General features: G+C 41.3%; 1 protein-coding gene across 5 annotated transcripts in view; it reads left to right on the top strand.

Annotated features, from left to right (window-relative positions):
* eml1 (EMAP like 1) overlaps positions 1-22,603 on the top strand; it is a 151,276-nt gene that overhangs the window by 45,258 nt on the left and 83,415 nt on the right. For 2 of the 5 annotated variants that reach the window (XM_061968364.1, XM_061968360.1), the window contains exon 1: positions 9,612-10,181. The exons of 2 other annotated variants lie outside the window; for them this stretch is intronic. In XM_061968364.1, coding sequence (XP_061824348.1) covers positions 10,115-10,181 — 67 coding nt within the window. In that variant the 5' untranslated portion in view covers positions 9,612-10,114. Of the gene's footprint in view, positions 1-9,611; positions 10,182-10,431; positions 10,451-22,603 lie in introns of those variants that run through there. One more of the 5 variants, XM_061968363.1, reaches the window with a different exon arrangement.

Below are 22,603 nucleotides of genomic sequence, written 5' to 3'. Positions count from 1 at the left end.
AAGTCATTTTGTATACATGCGGTATTAGTAATTTATGGGCGTGCGCTTGTAACCTCAAAACATAACACAAAATGTCATAAAACGAGGACCACAGTTGTATTATTTTACCAGCATGTACAAAGCAGCCACAGCTTTAATTAAAAAACAAACAACCTGGGCTTTGTCTAAATTCAGTGTTCATCAATCATAGAGGCCACAGGTTGAGTGAATTATTGTTGTAAAGAGTTAACCAGCCCATTGCCCAGTACAGCCCACAGATGGTGGCTGGATCATCCCAAGGATTGACCCTGTTTGCTCCTTCGTTCTAGATTTGATTGTGTTTAATCCCAACCCACTGGCAGACTGACCGATCATCTGAGGATACATGCAGTCAGCAGTTTTTTGTCTCTGGAAAGCAAACATTAACAAACCTGATCACAACATTTAATAGCTACCTTGGAGCTTAACCTATAATAAGCATTTTCCATTAAAAGTATTAGTTTTTTTTTATTGTGTTTTGCTTTGGATGATAAAAATGTATATTGTTTAACATTAATGCTAGTTGAAGTACTAAACAACCTCCTACACCTCACCCTAATGATGCGAGGCAAAGGCATGACGTTTAATATCAATGTTTAAAAAGTACACAAGAAATATACCAAACGTATCAAATAAACCATGAGTCGGTATGATGAAAAATTAATTGCTTTGGTTGTTCTTGGTCTCATAGGTTGTGTGTGTTTGTTAGATATGATTGTTAGATTTCCACTATTTGTTGCAAAAAGTGGGATATCATCATGTACACTGTGTTTATTCTCTAAGTGTGTGTGTGTGTGTGTGTGTGTGTGTGTGTGTGTGTGTGATAGCTGGAGGGGAAACAGTAGGGAGGGGAGGCCTTTGGAGAAGAGGGCCCATAGCAGAAGTTGTCCCACCACCTGCCACCCACTGTGTTGCTAGTGCATTTAGGGGACCTGCTGTTTGCTGGTGGTGGGAGGACACAATAAGGTATGCACACACACAAAAACGCATCAGATGCTTATCCTGATCCCAAATGTGCGCCAGAATGAGATTTACAATAATCTGAGCCTCTTTAGACATAACACCTACATGGCTCTGAGAACAAAACACAAAGGGGCGTCCTTTGTTTGTGTGTTTTGAACTGTGGATGGGGATGAGTGGATGCGTTCAATTGTATGAATCAAAACATGCCAGAAGTTATTGCTTTTTAGGGGTTCGAAGGCAAATCTTGTTTACTTTATCTACATTCAGCCATCAATGCCAAAAAGGAGCAATGTCCACCGCTGGTGGTCAAGGTTTAATCTTGTTTTATGTGGGTTTTCCAACGTAGCGCCCTACCTGAATTCCCGCAACCAAATGCCACATTGGTCACAAAGGATACCTTGTTGTTTCCCATAATCCTCTCTGCTTCACAGCTGAATAGATCTGCTGGTGCATGTCTGGATGAGATTGTGTAATAATATACTGACCGACCACCAACATATTAGGTTCACTTGCATAGTCTGAATGAGTTCCAAAATGAGATATTGGTTTAAAAAATGTCTCCCCAAATAAAACTAGAAAAGCACTTGGGGAGCGCAGAACCAATCACTTTTTTCTTATCCAATTTCGGATATTTCCTGAAAGTTTCATCAAAATCCACCCATAATATTTTGATTTATGTTACTGACTGAGTGACAATGAAAGCTGCGTCCAACATGTTAACTTACGTGTAGCTAAATGAGAAAAACTAAATATTTGATGCAGTACAATTAGACACCATGGCAAATTGTGTTCAATACGTCTCCTTCACCCTCTTGTTTTTAGGGTATGGTTAATAGTTATTCAATGCTAGTTATTGAAGAATTATCAGCGATTACTTGCAGATTATGTGGGTTTTGATCATTCGAATGTTTGTAGCGATTGATTTCTGTTGTTTCAAATTCATGTCTGCTTGAAATGTATCATAACATAACATCGGTAAAGCTTGGTGGCAAACAACACCTTCATATACTGAATCTCAACATATTGGTTTTGTTTTGACCAGATGCCCAAACCACCTCATCTGGCTCCTCCCAAATGACAGAGCTTCTCACCCTATCTTTAAAGGAGAGCCCCGCCATGTGACGGAGAAAACTCATTTCGGCCGCTTGTACCCGTGATCTTGTTCTTTCGGTCATAACCCAAAGCTCATTACCATAGGTGAGGATAGGGATGTATATTGACCGGTAAATTGAGAGCTTTGTCTCCCAGTTCAGCTCCTTCTTCACCACGATGAACTAATGCAGGGTCCGCGTCACTGCAGACGCCGAATCGATCCGCCTGTCCATCTTGCGATCCACTCTTCCCTCACTCGTGAACAAGACTCCAAGATTCTTGAACTCCTCCACTTAGGGCAATATCGCCTCACCAACATGGAGACGGAACTCCACCCTCCTCCGGGCAAGAACCATGGACTCGGACTTGGAAGTGCTGATTCTCATCCTAGTCACTTCACATTCGGCTATCAACCTATCCAGTGAGAACTGCAGATCCTGGCCGGATGAAGCCAGCAGGACCACATCTTCATAAAAAAATCAGGATGCCTCCCGAACGCTTCCCTGCGGAAGTGTTTTGGGCACGTCCGATTGTTAGGAAGCCACAGGGAAGACCCAGGACACGTTGGGGGGACTATATCTCCCAGGCAGCTTGGTAATGCCTCAGGATACTCGGGGATGAGCTGGAAAAAGTAGCTCGGGAGAGGGAAGTCTGGGCTTCTCTGCTTGGGCTGCTGCCCCTGCTATCCGACCTCTCATAAGCGGAAGAAGATGGATGGGTGATGAATGGATGGATGGGTTTTGTTTTGCTATCATTTTTTTTGCTATTTGAATGGGAAGAGGGTTCGCTATTAGGTTTTGCTGCCTTTTTGATTGCTGCTGCTTTTACTTTCATTAAAACAATATCTTCATTCTTAGAAATGTTGCTGGTACTCGGTGACTGATTTTATGTTCGGTCTTAAGAGCTTCATCTATCCAGAGATAATCTAAATAGAAAGCTTAATCCATAATTGATTAAGGTTTACTTACGTTCCATAAAGTCCCACTCTAATCTAAAATTGAAAGTTAAATATTGTGCAGTGAGACGCCCTCGTTCAATGCCATCATTAGAACATATTTTCCTTTTGTGTCATCAATCAGTAGTATCTTGGGATCGAGCGTACATAATATGGGCCACAGACATTGTCTACTTTATTATTTTTCCTTGCAAGCTTAATTATGAATAATGCAGAGTCCCCCCCCTCCTGTGTGCAAATACAAACCCCCAATCTGAATTAAGAAGCACTTAGTTCAATCTTGCATCTTTGACCTCCATCATTTTCCCCTCAATAAACTCACAACCTGCTTACTTTTTAATTTGCTCCATATCCCAACACACTGCGCCCCCTCAAGCACTCTTTCTCTATTTCTGTTCCACGCTCCCCTCCCCCTCTATACCATTTATTTCTCTCTTTTATCCCTCACTCTTTCTTTCATTATCACCCCCACCTCTTGTCCTTGTTTTAAGGAATCCTCAGTGTTTGAGGCGTCTGCAGCAGCTGATAAGACAGACGGAGAACAGAGCGATAATAGCGTTAAGGCCGAGCTGCGACCCCGGAAATGCTGCGCTTTGTAGGTTAGGCTGCCGAGTAGATGTGACGTTGGCTTGTTGTGGTGTCCTTGTGTGACTCCCAATCTCTTTTAGTTTGTATGATTCACATTTTTTCTCATCCTCTGTGTAGCATCGCACCCTCTATATTTAATCATCCTCTTCAAATCTAATGTTAGGGATGGACAGTTAATCACATTTTGATTTTGATTTTGATTATGGCTTCCCAGGATCATGAAATTATTGTAATCGAATAAAAACGTGCATGCAAATTTCTGAGCTTGTGAAGATGTAACAGATGAAGAGCAAACGAGGGGAAAAAAGAGCATGTCTACTAAAAGTTTGGGATGTCACCATTGTTGCTACTTTTTATTTGATTTCAGAGCTAGATAGTATGCCTGATCAATTATCACTAAACTCAACAAAAAAATTAAGGCATATGATTTCCGCTTTCATCTAACCCCGGACAGAGAGAATCACATAATTGGCCAATACAACGGAATCCACTGTTAAACGCAAAATATCACGGAAATTGAAATAAATGTGCCTGAAACACTGTCAATGTGAGAAGGAACATTTGTTTGGGAAAATGTTGTGTCTGGTAGAGCTCATTTATCCCAAAACACTCAACCGCACCGTCTGAACGAAATAACGTTGAGATGGCCACTTGAAGCAGCGACTACACTGGTACAAAGTTAAAACTAGCAAAAACAATCCACACACCCACAACACATCTCATCTGCTTGTGTTGTTGTGAACGACATCATCGATGTAAGAACAAGGTACAAACAGGACAGCAGTTGCAATTTAAGAGGCTCTTTTTTTTTTTTTAACAGCCTCAAGTTGTCCACTTACTTATGAAACTGAGAACAGCAGCACACTTCCCACCTTCACAATAAAGCGCTGTGCACAACATCGGGTCGGCATAATGTACTTAAAACACTATTTTATACATTTACACAATTATGCTTTGACCTAAAATATTGGTCAAAAGTGTCCAAAGATGTAATTTACCAATAAATGTGCGGCGTTTTGCATTTAATTAACAGAAATTTTATAAAATGTTATTCACACAAAAAGCACACACTTTGTAGTGTAAAATAAGCGTAAAAAGTAAAAAATGGAATTCCAAAAACTAAAAATGGAAAAACTCAATTTTATTGTTTTTTAATATTGCTGTTGCTGGGTTGCATATGACGTCACATCCGACTAACGTCTGGCTCATTGAATACGCGTGGTGGTCAAGCCAGTGTCTGTTCTCAATGGGTACTAGGCGCCATTTAGCCATTCTCGAAAAAAAAGAAGCCCTATGCTTTGTTGTTTTTGGCTGTACGAATCGTTCAAACTGCGAAAAAGATAAAAGTTTTGTCATAGTTGCTCGAGAGGGAATCAAGACAAGCGGAAGAGTACAAGATTTTACGAAAAACGATGACAGGAAAAGTAGCACGCACACTACAGTCCAAGGGAGCACAGTCGAATAATGCACAAGTTTGCAGTGATCACTTTGTTAAAAGTTTGTTTTATATATTTGTAATGTTTAGTACTTCCCATTTAAGTATTATCTTGATATTATTTGTATTTGTTAAACACATGTTTTCTATGAGTGTTTTGAAAAACACCTGCTCGGTGTGTCTAAATAAAAGAAAGCAAATGTGAGCAAAACCTAAAAGAGTTAAGCTAGGCAGCAATCATAAATGAATATTTCAGCACATGCACAACATTGAGATCTATACTTGATAAACACGGGAAAAAACATGCATACTTTTTAACGGCGCATGCAACAAACATGGCTGTAAATGCTAAGTTAAATCATGAAATGCAACTTTATCCGAGCAAAAGCGATGCATATACCGGTATATCCAGGAGAGTCTTGGTACCAAATTGGAGCACAAAATAGTTTGACATGTCTGGGAAAAGCGACCAATGTATAATCCTGTATATCATTCAACAAATCTTTTTTTGATAAAGTATAGGGATCTATTTAATTGCATCATTAGATTTTTTGCTTGTATCTGCCTTTTGCAGGAAGCTTTAGGCCTCTTGTGTACTCTGATAGTTTGCTTGCTGCACAACAGCCATCTTGGCTTAGTTGACCACCACTGTTTTTCACTTTCGGGAAGAAGTCACGTGTCGGAATACAAGCGATAGTTGTTTTTAATTTATCGTTGTTACCGTTATTATTATTTTACTTGTTGTGGTTTATTAATCCCTAGTGCATATCCTTTGTTCTTTTAAATCTTATTTAAAGTGAGTTTTGGTAGTACAATAAATATTTGTTTTTTCAAATTAATGAGTAATCGTGTTATTAATCGTGATTTCAAAATCAATCAAAATAATCATCCAGACCTATCTATAATGCAGTTTTGTGCCATCAGAGCCAGCAAGACCTTCTCTGCAGGCTTACCATAAATCATGATCATAAATTAATAAAAGTTAATTTAATTTTTAATTTACTTTTCATAAATATATAAAAGTATTCATCATATTCTCTTCATGTCATATTAGGCTTCAGTGTGGCTGTTTTCAGTGTTGGGTTAGTTACTGAAAACCAGTAACTAGTTACAGTTACTAGTTACTTTATTTCAAAAGTAACTCAGTTACTAACTCAGTTACTTACACCAAAAAGTAATGCGTTACTGTGAAAAGTAACTATTTAGTTACTTCTTCTACTTTTTGTTTTTAAAGCTCCCATTAATGCCCTTTTAGCCTTCATTTCAGTACTGTTATTGCACTGGAGAATAATACAATCTGTTGATCAACTTGACATACATTTGCATCACTGAACTCTGCTAAGCAATGTGCTGTACATACAACACACAAAGACAAAGATATGTTTCAAAGGGCCAATTTATTTCAGGCCAGAACAAATTGACAAAACTATTTTAAATAGCTGCAACATAACATACATAAGTAACAAACAGCATAATAACACTAACACTAACACTAACACTAACCACGTTAAACCCAGACTCCAAACTAACAAAGGTCTTAACTCATTCTCTTTCTATGCCACTTCAATGTGGAATCCACTCCCAACCATAAAACACGATCAGATCCTCAGTTTCTAGCCAATACTACATAAAAAATAACATAAAATAACGCAGTAACGCATCATGTAGTAACGGTAACTGAGTTACTGAATATAAAAAATAACGCGTTAGATTACTAGTTACCGCCGAAACTAACGGCGTTACAGTAACGCGTTACTTAGTAACGCGTTAGTCCCAACACTGGCTGTTTTTAAGTTGGAGCTTTTATCCAATTAGAATTCAGCTAGCTTGTTGCCAGCGCTGTATGAATCAACATTAGCGTTGGTTGTGCGGTGTAAATGAACGGAGGACATCAGATCATGAGTTGTTGACAGTAGCCCATCTAGGTGGCCTTATGTTGAACGTGATTGTGATTGGATACTCACTTGTTACTCCCAAGTATTTAATCACAAGTTGTGATTTACGAAAGCAGACAATGGCACCGCAGCCATACCCGGCCAGCGGAGAAATCAGCGGTACTCACTTTTTTCACCAACAAAGAAGCAGAGCAAAATGTCGATTAGGTGCCAGATATACACTATATTGCCAAAAGTATTTGGCCACCCATCCAAATGATCAGAATCAGGTCTGGGGAAAGCACTTAGGCATGGAGACTGTTTCTACAAACATTTGTGAAAGAATGGGCCGCTTTCAGGAGCTCAGTAATTTCCAGCGTGGAACTGTCATAGGATGCCACCTGTGCAACAAATCCAGTCATGCACGTCGCCACTGGACTCTAGAGCAGTGGAGACGCGTTCTCGGGAGTGATGAATCACGCTTTTCCATCTGGCAATCTGATGGACGAGTCTGGGTTTGGAGGTTGCCAGGAGAACGGTACATTTCGGACTGCATTGTGCCGAGTGTGAAATTTGGTGGAGGAGGAATTATGGTGTGGTGTTGTTTTTCAGGAGTTGGGCTTGGCCCCTTAGTTCCCGTGAAAGGAACTTTGAATGCTCCAGGATTAAAAACATTTTGGACAGTTCCATGCTCCCAACCTTGTGGGAACAGTTTGGAGCAAGACCCTTCCTCTTCCAACATGACTGTGTCCATAAAGACATGGATGACAGAGTCTGGTGTGGAGGAACTTTACTGGCCTGCACATAGTCCTGACCTGAACCCGATAGAACACCTTTGGGATGAATTAGAAGGGAGACTGAGAGCCAGGCCTTCTCGACCAACATCAGTGTGTGACCTCACCAAAGCGCTTTTGGAAGAATGATCGAAAATTCCTATAAACACACTTCGCAACCTTGTGGACAGCCTTTCCAGAAGAGTTGAAGCTGTAATAGCTGCAAAAGGTGCACCAACATCATATTGCACCCTATGGGTTAGGAATGGGATGGCACTTCAAGTTCATATGTGAGTCAAGGCAGGTGGCCAAATACTTTTGGCAATATAGTGTATATTTGCAAGGTCATTTTCAAGAAGGATGATAAAAAAGAAACTAGATATTGTGAGACAAGGTCGGCCGACCTCGGAAACTACTTAAGTTGTTCCGGCGGAGAAATGGTTTGGCTTCCACTTCCACTCGAATCAACCAACTACGACGGTACCAATAATACTCATCAAATGGCCGTTACAAATTGTGAGTTCAAATATATATTTTCACATTCTATATGTTTTTTATAATTATTTTTCTTCTGACAGTACCACGTCCGATGCGGGTTTTTATTTTATTTTTAAATGTGCCAAAAAATACACTAGTGACAAATTGCCCAGCAGTGCGCAAGTGTGTTTCTGTATCATATTTTTCAAGCCGTGGACATGTGGCGACATAAATGATTGTATTTTGAGAGGTATTTATTGACTAAGTCAGTGTTTTTCAACCACTGACTTGTATCTCACGGCACTCGTGTGCCGTGGGATACAAGTCAGTGGTTAAAAAACAGGTGTGCCATGGGAGATTGTCATTTCACCTAATTGGGTTAAAAATATTTTTTGCAAACCAGTAATTATAAATAATGTGCTGTTGTTGAGTGTCTGTTCTGTCTAGAGCTCAGCAGAGTAACCATGTAATACTCTTCCATATCAGTAGGTGGCAGCAGGTAGCTCATTGCTTTGTAGATGTCGGGAACATGGTTTGTCGTGATCACAATATGCAGACGACAGCGGGAGGCAGTGTGCAGGTAAAAACGTATCTAATACTTAAACCAAAAATAAACAGAAGGCGAGGGCCGCTAAGAAAAGGTATTGTAGCTTAGGGATGGCTCTGCAAAACGAAACTAAAACTGAACTGGCTGCAAAGAAAACAAAAACAGAATGCTGGACGACAGCAAAGACTTACAGCGTGTGGAGCAGACAGGGTCCACAAAGTACATCCGTACATGACAATCAACAATGGCCACACAAAGAAGGATAAAAACAACTTAAATAGTCTTGATTGCTAAAACAAAGCAGGTGCGGGGAATAGCGCTCAAAGAAAGACATGAAACTGCTACAGGAAAATACCAACAAAAGAGGAAAAGCCACCAAAATAGGAGCGCAAGACAAGAACTAAAACACTACACACAGGAAAACACCAAAAAAACTCAAAATAAGTCAAGGCATGATGTGACAGGTCGTGACAGTACACCTACTTTGAGACAAGAGCTGTAGTGATGCATGCTTGTTTGCGGTTTAAAGTCATATCCAACAATTGAGAGAACAACTTTTTACTGTCAATATCGGCTGCGGAGTGTCATTTTTTTTAACATTTTCTGCTCGTGGTGTGCCTCGGGATTTTTTTCAATGAAAAAAATGTGCCTTGGCTCAAAAAAAGGTTGAAAAACACTGGACTAAGTAAGACATCACTGGAGGCCAAGGTGGGAAATGCACGGCCTGCCACTGCTATAATGTATCCTCTCCTCACTACCTTGTTCCTAAACCACCAAGCAGAGGAGGAGGAGGAGGCGGAACCATCCCAAAAGTCCCGCCCCCCTGAGCTCTGACTCGCTTGTGCTGTGTGTCAGTGGGAAGGTTGGGCTCTCCCAAGCATTAGCTAAACACACACACACATTCGGCCTGTCACACACACACGCACACGGCCACGCAGAAAGCGCCTTTGCCTGCTCAAACCCTCCTAAAGCTGTTTTTCTGCTGGAGACCAACGAGAGCCAACAGCTGCCTCTGCTGAGGACAGACAAGAGGAACAGAGGGACGGGAGGAGAGAGGAAAAACACCAAAAGCCTCTTGAACTTCTGGCTCGGTGACTCCAGCAGTCCAGTCGAGTCCAGCGAGGGAGTGTTTTATTGTTTCTTCTTTCCCTACGTGACACAAGGGGGACGAAGAGAGAAGAGGGATCTGGAGTTCACGCCGCACGTACTTGAGAGTGAATGGGTTGCCATGGTTACTCACCCAGGGAGCCTGACCTGTGCGGAGTGAATGGAGGGAGCGCCCCGGACACCAAGTGACACGACAAACTAACCAGAAGGAGAGTCGCCGGAGAACGCGAGAGGGAGCGAAGAGAAGCAAGGCAGAGCAGAATAAGTGGAGCAGAGAGTCTCAGAATGGAGGACGGCTTTTCCAGCTACAGCAGCTTGTATGACACCTCGTCGCTGCTGCAGTTTTGCAATGGTAAACATCTCCCTCTTCGTGCCTCCCGCAGCTGCATGTTGTTTCTCCGGGGGCTCGACGTGTCATTGCTGGGGTGTGTATAGATACGGCGGGAGCTCGATTTCCTGCAGGCCAACAATCACGTCAGCAGTCTGTTGTCAACAAACTCACCCTGATTGATTGCGACGACGGGTGTGTTAGGATGGCAAGGATGTGCCGCATTTGCTGGCAGGGAGAGAGAACACGTCTTTCAGTTTGTTGGGTGGATAGTGGGTGACTCAAGGGAATGGGTAAGCAGCGTGACACATCAATATGACATCATCCCCTCTAACAGATTGGTTCCCAGCAAGCTGCAAGTTCTGAAAAGTTGAACCTCAAAATATTAAAGGGCGCCTGAAGCGGTCAAGTATGTTTTGGAGTGCACCACAAAAGGAATTATCACCCAACAAATTGACTTTTGTAATGTTAAAAAGTTAAAGTACCACTGATAGCCACACAGAGGGTGAAATTACCCTCTGCATTTGACCCATCCCCTTGTTCCGCCCCCTGGGAGGTGAGGGGAGCAGTGAGCAGCAGCGGTGGTCGCCCTCTGGAATCATTTTGGTGATTTAACCCCCAATTCCAACCCTTGATGCTGAGTGCCAAGCAGGGAGGGTGAAAATGACCCTCTGCATTTGACCCATCCCCTTGGTCCGCCCCCTGGGAGGTGAGGGGAGCAGTGAGCAGCAGCCTTGGCCGCGCTCGGGAATCATTTTGGTGATTTAACCCCCAATTCCAACCCTTGATGCTGAGTGCCAAGCAGGGAGGTAATGGGTCCCATTTTTATAGTCTTTGGTATGACTCAGCCGGGGTTTGAACTCACGACCTACCGATCTCAGGGCGGACACTCTAACCAGTTGAGTAGATGGACTTAAATCTACTATGTGACGATGATGATGACTCATTCTTCCTCTGAGTACATCGTCATTGTACTGTATGTCGAACCCCTGCTAGTGTCCTTTAGAGCAGTGTTTTTCAACCTTTTCTGAGCCAAGGCACATTTTTTTCATTGAAAAAATCCAGAGGCACACCACCAACAGAAAACATAAAAATGAAACTGAAGTCGATATTGACAGTAAAAAGTCGTTCTCGCAACTGTTGGATATGAATTCAAACCATAACCAAGCACGCATCACTATAGCTCTTGTCTCAAAGTAGGTGTACTGCCACGACCTGTCACATCACGCCGTGACTTATTTGGAGTTTTTTGGTGTTTTCCTGTGTGTAGTGTTTTAGTTCTTGTCTTGCGTTCCTATTTTGGTGTTGATTGTCATGTCATGTACGGATGCACTTTGTGGACGCCGTCTGCTCCACACGCTGTAAGTCTTTGCTGTCGTCCAGCATTCTGTTTACTTTGCAGCCAGATCAGTTTTAGCTTTGTTCTGTATAGCCATCCCAAAGCTTCAATGCCTTTTCTTAGCGGCACTCGCCTTTTGTTTATTTTTGGTTTAAGCGTTAGATACCTTTTTACCTCGGGAATCATTTTGGTGATTTAACCCCCAATTCCAACCCTTGATGCTGAGGGCCAAGCAGGGAGGTAATGGGTCCCATTTTTATAGTCTTTGGTATGACTCAGCCGGGGTTTGAACTCACGACCTACCGATCTCAGGGCGGACACTCTAACCAGTTGAGTAGATGGACTTAAATCTACTATGTGACGATGATGATGACTCATTCTTCCTCTGAGTACATCGTCATTGTACTGTATGTCGAACCCCTGCTAGTGTCCTTTAGAGCAGTGTTTTTCAACCTTTTCTGAGCCAAGGCACATTTTTTTCATTGAAAAAAATCCAGAGGCACACCACCAACAGAAAACATAAAAATGAAACTGAAGTCGATATTGACAGTAAAAAGTCGTTCTCGCAACTGTTGGATATGAATTCAAACCATAACCAAGCACGCATCACTATAGCTCTTGTCTCAAAGTAGGTGTACTGCCACGACCTGTCACATCACGCCGTGACTTATTTGGAGTTTTTTGGTGTTTTCCTGTGTGTAGTGTTTTAGTTCTTGTCTTGCGTTCCTATTTTGGTGTTGATTGTCATGTCATGTACGGATGCACTTTGTGGACGCCGTCTGCTCCACACGCTGTAAGTCTTTGCTGTCGTCCAGCATTCTGTTTACTTTGCAGCCAGATCAGTTTTAGCTTTGTTCTGTATAGCCATCCCAAAGCTTCAATGCCTTTTCTTAGCGGCACTCGCCTTTTGTTTATTTTTGGTTTTAGCGTTAGATACCTTTTTACCTCGGGAATCATTTTGGTGATTTAACCCCCAATTCCAACCCTTGATGCTGAGGGCCAAGCAGGGAGGTAATGGGTCCCATTTTTATAGTCTTTGGTATGACTCAGCCGGGGTTTGAACTCACGACCTACCGATCTCAGGGCGGACACTCTAACCAGTTTGAGTAGATGGACTTAAATCTACTATGTGACGATGATGATGACTCATTCTTCCTCTGAGTACATCGTCATTGTACTGTATGTCGAACCCCTGCTAGTGTCCTTTAGAGCAGTGTTTTTCAACCTTTTCTGAGCCAAGGCACATTTTTTTCATTGAAAAAATCCAGAGGCACACCACCAACAGAAAACATAAAAATGAAACTGAAGTCGATATTGACAGTAAAAAGTCGTTCTCGCAACTGTTGGATATGAATTCAAACCATAACCAAGCACGCATCACTATAGCTCTTGTCTCAAAGTAGGTGTACTGCCACGACCTGTCACATCACGCCGTGACTTATTTGGAGTTTTTTGGTGTTTTCCTGTGTGTAGTGTTTTAGTTCTTGTCTTGCGTTCCTATTTTGGTGTTGATTGTCATGTCATGTACGGATGCACTTTGTGGACGCCGTCTGCTCCACATGCTGTAAGTCTTTGCTGTCGTCCAGCATTCTGTTTACTTTGCAGCCAGATCAGTTTTAGCTTTGTTCTGTATAGCCATCCCAAAGCTTCAATGCCTTTTCTTAGCGGCACTCGCCTTTTGTTTATTTTTGGTTTAAGCGTTAGATACCTTTTTACCTGCAAACCATCGTCGTCGTTCCTGAGATCTACAAAGCAATTAGCTACCTGCTGCCACCTACTGATATGCAAGAGTATTACACGGTTACTCTGCTGAGCTCTAAACAGCACAGACACTCAACAACGGCACATTTGCGGATTATAATTACTGGTTTGCAAAAAATATTTTTAACCCAATTAGGTGAAATTACATAATCTCCCATGGCACACCAAACAATATCTCACGGTACAGTGGTTGGAAAACACTGCTTTAGAGTGGCAAATATTGCAGTTGCAAGTTCCACTTACTAAAAAAGTCACTGTTCGTCCAACGGCATGCTACTGTATAGTAATGTCATAACACGCCAAGCGGGACTGGTGTAAGTGTACACAATCTCTTTTTAATCGACGTAGTAACACATTTGACATTTCTGGGTAATGTAAACATCAGTAGTGTTGACTACACAGTACTTAGCACCAGCACTGAGGGGAGGAAGGAGTAATCTTCACAGGCCACAACATTAGTCATATGTGTATTTGGGATCCCCACCACTTTCAAAATTTTTAAACCAAACCAAGGAGGCGTGGCTCCAAGTCCGAGTCCATGGTTCTTGCCCGGGAAAGAGTGGAGTCCCATCTCCGAGTTGGGGAGGAGATCTTGCCCCATGTGGAGGAGTTCAAGTACCTCGGAGTCTTGTTCACGAGTGAGGGAAGAGTGGATCGTGAGATCGACAGGCGGATCGGTGCTGCGTCTTCAGTAAAGCGGACGCTGTATCGATCCGTTGTGGTGAAGAAGGAGCTGAGCCGGAAGGCAAAACTCTCAATTTACCGGTCGATCTACGTTCCCATCCTCACCTATGGTCATGAGCTTTGGGTTATGACCGAAAGGGCAAGATCACGGGTACACGCGGCCGAAATGAGTTTCCTCCGCAGGGTGGCGGGGCTCTCCTTTAGAGATAGGGTGAGAAGCTCTGCCATCGGGAGGGAGCTCAAAGTAAAGCCGCTGCTCCTCCACATCGAGAGAAGCCAGATGAGGTGATTCGGGCATCTGGTCAGGATGCCACCTGAACGCCTCCCTAGGGAGGTGTTTAGGGCACGGGGAAGACCCAAGACACGTTGGGAAGACTATGTCTCTCGGATGGTCTAGGAACGCCTCGGGGTTCCCCGGGAAGAGCTGGACGAAGTGGTTGGGGAGAGGGAAGTCTGAGCTTCTCTGCTTAGGCTGCTGCCCCCGCAACCCGACCTCGGATAAGCGGAAGAAAATGGATGGATGGATGAAGGCTTGGCGGAGATATTAATAAAACACTTTAGCAACTTTCCAAACGAGCCGTTTGGAATATGAAATGATTGTGATGTATTTTGCTTTAGTTTTGTCTGTGAATAGCTTCATATATGGTAGCGCTTTGCGCGAGTCCGCCATTTTTTACCCAGTCATATTACAAAGTTGTCAATAAGTTTCTTATTTTTCTTTATCCTCTTGTTGTGGGGCAGACTGGCTCGTACATGCACATGCATGCAAAAATCCTCTGCTTTTGCCATTTGTATTAAAAATGGTGTATAGTTTTAACTTACGTAAGTAGTTTTAACGTACGTAGACTCGATATGGAAGCGCTTAAAACTACAATATGGCTGACGGGGTGGGATGCAGTCGAAAGGGTCTCGGCCTGGAGGAGTGTTTTGGCACGTGAAAAGGACCGCCCACAAAACAGGGCATTCTAAAGAGACAGTCAGAAAGCTGCTTGAAGATGGTCTGTAAAACACAATCTATGCAAAATCTGGACCAAAGCACCACTATTACATGTTATGTCAGTCACAAGAAAGTGTTTACATGTAGAAAAAAATCATAATATGACTCCTTTAAAAAAAGGGACTGGGTGTTATCTTTGCAGGGTGTGATGTTTCATACAGCTCTTGTGTTGATTTATTCAGGAGAGCCTGATGTTATAGCCAGTGGGCGTGTATCAAGCTCATAAAGTGCTTTTTTATTTAGTATTTTATTGAACCGTTGAATGGGAGTGACTGACAGAAATGCATGCCGTTATTGAAGCACCTCAGACATTAATATGTTTGTCTTCTGTTGATATGATGTATACAGCCATAATGACAGTGCCAAGCATTTTTGCACTTAAGAAGCCTCTGCATGACTTTAGCTTCAGACTTCTTCTGTTTGTTTGAGATTGTCATTACTGCCACAAGTGGTGGAAAAGTGTATTACAATTGAGTACCGCTGCTGACTGCACAGCTGAGGAACGTATTTATTTTTCGGCAAAACCCTTGCAGGCGTTTGCGGCCCAACAATCGGTTAAGAAACACTACTTTACAGTATACATTTGAATTTGGTCTACTTATTTTGATGTTTTAAGGACCTTTTGCAAAAATGTGAGTCTCACAAGTTTTTTTAACTGAACTCGCGGGTCACCAGTTGAATAGCCTGAGAGGACCTCAAATGGAACCTTGATGAACATTACCAGTATAACTAAAGAAGTTGAATAAATGACTGACTGCATTTGAAGCTAGGCCTAAGCCAACTAAGGTTATCCAGGGTAAATCCCACCTAACCTTATCCTTGTCCACACACACACAATGGTCGTTTAAGACCCCCTTGGCCCCTCCGTCCGCCGGCGCAACGCGACCTAGTATGCATGCATGGAAAATGCGCACGTCATAGTCACCTCCAGTGTTGCTTTGTGTGCAAATTCTTAAATTAAATGTAACTTATCTGAACAATATCCAGTGTTGTGGTATTTCAATTAACTGGAATCCAGTGTGCTGCTGGGCCCTATTGTAGTGAATCACACCTGAGCCATCGTAAATTAATCAAATCTTTATTAGACACGTAAACAATGTGATAAAGAACATTTTACATCAATCAAACTAGGGATCTAGATATCTGGTCAGGACACTCCTCACTCTTTTGCCTTCACCTTCATTGTCCATTCCTTTTTGGTGACTTTATATACTCTGGACCTAGACGTTGAGTCCGCGACATACATGGAGGACAAAAACTAATCCAGTCTGCTTTGCCAGTCCAAATGTATTCGATGTTTTCCGTAGTCTTCCTTCGACGGCCAGGTAATACAAAGCACACGCTAACTTTTTTATCACATCCACGGGAGCTCGTATTCTTGTTGACTCTCCTTCGACAAATGGACAAAGTTTTTCGCTAAGTAGAATCACAGCTGACCTGGACATTCGAAAGTTCTTTTGCCGTCTGAGATGTGTTGTATCCGAAATAGCTGCAATCGCGCGTTTTCTTCTCTTAAGGTATTCATGTGTGATTTCCACAAGTGTCTGTACATGTAGAAGAATGAGAAACACGGGCATGTCTGAATGACTCGCCTCCATCTTTCCAGTGGTTAGCTCCGGTTGTTATGAAGCTGGCTGTGGCGCGTTTTCTCTGACGTCACTTCCTCTCCGAACTCAGTTTGTAAACAATCAATGAGTCCATACAAAGCTAAGAGCCGGAGATTCAAGAAATACACGGCGCACTTACCCGTTTAAAAAATTATCTAAGGAGGGTTACCTTAAACCAGGCCTGGGCAATTATTTTGACTCGGGGGCCACATTTAGAGAAAAACATGTGTCTGGGGGGCCGGCATATCTATTTTTAGGAACACTAATACAAAACCTCACAATTGAATGCTTAAAAATGTTATGACAGACCGCCTTAAAAAACGTAATGGAATTTTGACATTTTTCTATGAACGATAAAACACTGAATATTGACAACATATGAACGTCACACCCCCTTTCGATCGACATATTTTACAATCAAGTGAAACGCAACACTCAGTGAAATATGAACGCGAAGGGTACAAAATAAACCCACCTAAAATCTGATAGATCTGATATTTGCTGAATTTCCCCCAGGGATCAATAAAGTACTTTATATTCTATTCTATTCTATACATCACTAAGCTTTAGAACTTTGTTATGAAAATCGCCTTCCGCGTCTGTGGAAACGCTTCCCGCCCACACTGCTTGGTGCCTCGTCTGAGCTGCTGTGACGCAGATTACCATAGTAACTAATTAGATGGCCATAGTAACTAATTCAATTACCATAGTAACTAGTACATCATCCATAAGCGCATATTCCAACCATTGAAATACCTTGTATAGTTGAAGACTTATGGTCATTAGAAAACATCACTGCACATCATAATGGCAGCTACAGTTTCCATCTTAAAGATCTAAAAAAAATATTTGAGAATGTCCGGCGGGCCAGATTGAAAAGCTCAACGGGCCGCATGTGGCCCCCGGGCCTTAATTTGCCCAGGTCTGCCTTAAACAATGGTTTAGTGAAGCTGAAACGGTGCTTAGGCTAAATAATTATTCGTTTAAGGGGTTACCCGGCTTAGTGTAGATCAGGGGTGCTCATTACGTCGATCGCGATCTACCGGTCGATCTTGTAGGGTGTGTCAGTCGATCACCAGCCAGGCATTAAAAAAATAGTCCTAAAAATGAGCGATCATAAATCTTCACTATGACGTCACATTCGTCACTTGATTGACATTCACGGCACCCGAGGGTCTTCTGAGATGACGCTGGCTGCTGCCAGCTCATTAAAATTACCGACTGGAAGGCGAGAAACACTTTATTTCAACAGACTCTGGCGCCGTACCTGTCGTCAAAACTCCAAAGACCGACTGCACAGTTTCACAATAAAAGCTCTGCTTCATCCTGCCTGCGCTACCAAACTAAGAGTCTCAGAAAGCTGGCGTGCACAAGCTAGCAAGCTACGGAGTTTGCCGACAATGTATTTCTTGTAAAGTGTATACAAAGGAGTACGGAAGCTGGACAAATAAGATGCCAAAAACCAACCACTTTCATGTGGTATTGGACAGAAAGGAGGACATTTTTTCTCCTCCATTCGAAAATGCGGACGTTATCATCACCACTGTCTGATTCCAATCAATGCAAGTCATCAGAATCAGGTAATACACCAACTTATATTCTTGTCTTCATGAAAGAAAGGAATCTATATGTGTTAAAAATGCTTGTATTATCTTTAACCACCTTTAAGTTGTTAACAATATAAACTATATGTGTTAAACATGCTTGTATTATCTTTAACCACCTTTAAGTTGTTAACAATATTAACTATATGTGTTAAACATGCTTGTTTTATCTTTAACCACCTTTAAGTTGTTAACAATATTAACTATTTGTGTTAAACATGCTTGTATTATTTTTAACCACCTTTAACTTGTTAACAATATTAACTATATGTGTTAAACATGCTTGCATTATCTTTAAACACCTTTAACTTGTTAACAATATTAACTATATATATATTAAACATACTTGTATTATCATTAAAAACCTTTAATGTATTAACAATATTAACTATATGTGTTAAACATGCTTGCATTATCATTAAACACCTTTAACTTGTTAACAAAAACATATATTTCATAAATAAGTAAATATAAATTATATATATGAATGAGGTAGATCCCCACGACTTGATCAATTGAAAAGTAGCTCGCCTGCAGAAAAAGTGTGAGCACCCCTGGTGTAGATATAGCCTTAGTCACATACAACACATTATGAAAAAAATGTTGAGCCAAAAAAGATGGGAATTAAAGGGGTGCCTGGAGTAATGCCTCTTTTTATGTAAACCCCAAGTTTGGACCCCAGTGTTAATAAATGATAAATGGGTTGTACTTGTATAGCGCTTTTCTACCTTCAAGGTACTCAAAGCGCTTTGACACTACTTCCACATTTACCCATTCACACACACATTCACACACTGATGGCGGGAGCTGCCATGCAAGGCGCTAACCAGCAGCCATCAGGAGCAAGGGTGAAGTGTCTTGCTCAGGACACAACGGACATGACGAGGTTGGTACTAGGTGGGGATTGAACCAGGGACCCTCGGGTTGCGCACGGCCACTCTTCCACTGCGCCACGCCGTCCCCTATGTTTGCGAGCAAGTTTAAAATGTGGATGCAAGGATCTGCCAATGTGTTTATGGTGGTCCAAGTTCCTCTATATAACAGTATACTACAGTAGTGTTTTTAGGAATTTTTTGCAAAAAATGTTTGTCTCAAGTTTTGGTCTGGTAGTGTCATTCCTGGGCTGGATTTGTCCCCCAGGCGACCATTTGAATAGACCTGTGTAGCATAGTTTTATGTCACGCTTTAAGTAAAAGTCGGACAATTATTATTCCTGCAAATAACATTGTGGAGGGAAGAAGTACTTTTAGTTTGTGGCATTAATAATTCGCTTCAAGGCTCAGTGGTTTGGTGACAGGTAATGACGTTTGGCTGCCAGGTTGGTGTATTGTCCAAGATTTTTTGGAAAATTCTATGCTTCCAACTTTGTAGGAACAATTTGGGAAAATAACGTTTCGTTTTCAAGGTCCATAAAGGCATGCTTTGATGCCTTTTTTTGTGGAAGAACTAGAGAGCCTTGACCTCAATCCGTTCAAACAAGTTTTAGGATGTGCTGAAATGCAGGCGGAGAGCCACAAGAGTGGAAGATGTACATTAGATATGTAGTGTGGTAAGTGTCATGTCCAGGTATACCAATGTTACCTTACCAATAACAAGACACGCAAGCTCGGCACTAGAGCTCAAATGAAGTTTCTTGTTATTCCCATTTCTAATTTATTACGGGTTTGTTTGAGTCAGTGTGTGTTGGGCCTCCGAGCAAGAGTGACATCATACCGCTTTTGCTGCCGCCGTCCAGTTGGACACGGCCAAACCGCAATGATGTCATCCTCTCTGGCTCCATGTGTTGTGGAGCATCCAACCAAACTAATGTTCAGAGACTAGGTCAGCTAAACTGCAGGAACACGCGCAGGCTGCACGTTTTGTCCTCAGGAGGTCGAAGTTAGCTGACTAGCTCACGCTAAGGGAAAATTTGCCTCATTCCACACTCAGGCACACTTAGACTGATTTCACCCAGTCCCATAGTTAGTCATTTAAGGATCGTCTCTTTTTAGATGTGTTACTCATGAGAGAAATGTTGTCGTAAATCGGTCTATGTGGAACACCAGGTTGTAAGGGAGTTTTATTTAGCTGCTTTTTTTTTCACAATTTACCAATTTTTTTCAATTGGGTTAGCAGTATTTTTTGTTTACTCTAAGTAAGGATGTAACGATAAACAGTTTTAATTAGAACTGCGGTAAAACTCTTGACAGTTAGTATTACCGTTTAAAATTGAAATGATCCAAAAAACCGAGAAAACTGCACTTTGATAAACTCAAACACTGACCGGCGCTAGCCTAAATGCCAACATGAAAGCAAGAGACATTAACGTCGTTCCCCATTAAACAACATACCCCAGTCTAAACTTAATAAACACATTGCTGTCTGAGCAACTAAGATTTTCAATTGTGCACATTCAACGTACAAGCTGTGCACTCTTAGCACAGAATGATCGTTCTATAATATGAGACAGAGGTGTTTTTACGGTGCGTTCAAGTACCACTGAACAGAGTTGGACGCCACAAGGCCTTACAGAAATACTAAATAATAATACAGGGTTTCCCCTAGATTGCCAAGATATCTGTGGCATGATGTCATTGTATAATTTGCAATGATATGATGTTCTTTGTAAAGGCTCAAAAAATGTATATATACATTTAAAAACAAATCTGAGTTAATATTAATTAGTATTAACATATATTTTTATATCATATCATTTTGCTATATTTTCATTTTATCATCTATTATTACACCCAAAAATCTAATTTCTTTTACCCTTTCAATATCTACTCCGTCTATTTGTATTTGGGTATGATGCTCGTTTGATGTGCGTACATGGAAGAGAATGCAGTGCGTCAGGTTGGATGCAACATGGAGTTATGCTGAATGAAATGTGGCAATAATTTTACTGTTGGCCTTGGCTTGCCATCAAAGTAGGCCTATGCGATATATAACATATTATATACTGTATATATTATTATTCATAATATATTTTGATGGTGGTCCCTGCGGTCAAACTAGACATTTTAGCAGGGTAATGCCAACAATCTGTCCCAACTCCCGACTAAAATATTGTTGCGTAACTTTACAAATATATTTGGCTAATTGACATGAGTAAAATGTGGCATAACTACTTAGTAAACCGTCTTGCAGGAAGCATAAACAAGAGAAACCTACAGCGTAGGACTTGTCGATTGCCATTTGAAGTTCCTTGGAGTAGGATTCGTATTCGGCTGCGTATCTGGCAACCTCAGTCATGGAGAGTCGGAGGGGACTACAGAATTTTGACCGTGACTGCAGTACCATTTCTGGCCACATTACTACATATGGCACCTTTAAGGGGAAACCTTGTAATAGATTATACACACTTTTCATTTAAATAAATTCTAAAATTCTACGGTAGAAAGCAATATTTAAAACATTAAAAGCTTAGCCATTAAAATAAATAAAATACTGAGAATAAAAACACTATCAGTGAAGATAAGAAACACAAAACATACAAAATAGTGGATTTTCGAACAGTGTGTAAGGTTATTTTAGTTATTAAATAAATGACTTGGTCAAAATATTTCAACACGATATTATTTTGATCACAATTACCGTGATATGAGATTTTCATATTGTTACATCCCTAATTGTACTGCATGCAACTTCAGTTCTTCCTAACTCATTATTTGATGCAACAAAGTATTCCAAGCTAAACTGATTGTCACATTAACATCTAATTCCAAAGCAGTTTGTTTATAAATAGTGAGTGTGAGAATGTGAGTGTGAATGTTGTCTGTCTATCGGTGTTGGCCCTGCGATAAGGTGGCGACTTGTCCAGGGTGTACTCCGCCTTCCGACCGGATGCAGTTGGGATAGGCTCCAGCACTCCCTGCGAACCCGAAAGGGACAAGCGGTAGAAAATGGATGGATGGATGGATGGATATTAATCATATTAAGGGCCACTTGTATTATAATACAATTCATCCAGTTTTGAAAAGTTTATATTTATATGGTTATGTAAGGGCAGCCGTAACTGTGATGTGGCCCACGATGGAAGTGAGTATGACACCTCAGTTGTAGAATTTCCGAGACTTCTTTAAAATGTTTGAAAAATAGAGGGCAGTAACTACCGATTATTTTAGTAATCTATCAATTAGTTTGTACAATGAATCAAGTAATTGGATAAAACAGTTTTTGGCCAACAAGCATATTTTAGGACAAATTGTTGAAATAAACCAGGTTTCTGCTTGCCATAACCTTCATTTGTTTTTTGTAATAAATGCACATCATCAACATAAAAATTGAACTTTTAACATGTGAATACACGTTGAAATTGTTGGTTTAATATTTATTAGTTACATTAAACGATTAATTGTAGCAACAGAATATAATTCTAAGCACTTTTCTAAGTCAATTAATAATTTAATTGATGCAGCCATTATGTAGGTCATTTAGGATGTTTTAGCACTATTTAATAAATACAGTTATTT

This window comes from Nerophis lumbriciformis, linkage group LG08, assembly GCF_033978685.3.
Source record: "Nerophis lumbriciformis linkage group LG08, RoL_Nlum_v2.1, whole genome shotgun sequence".
In the NCBI taxonomy this organism is placed as follows: domain Eukaryota; kingdom Metazoa; phylum Chordata; class Actinopteri; order Syngnathiformes; family Syngnathidae; genus Nerophis; species Nerophis lumbriciformis.
Note: the sequence above shows the minus strand (reverse complement) of the source record. Positions and strands in the feature narration are given on the sequence as shown.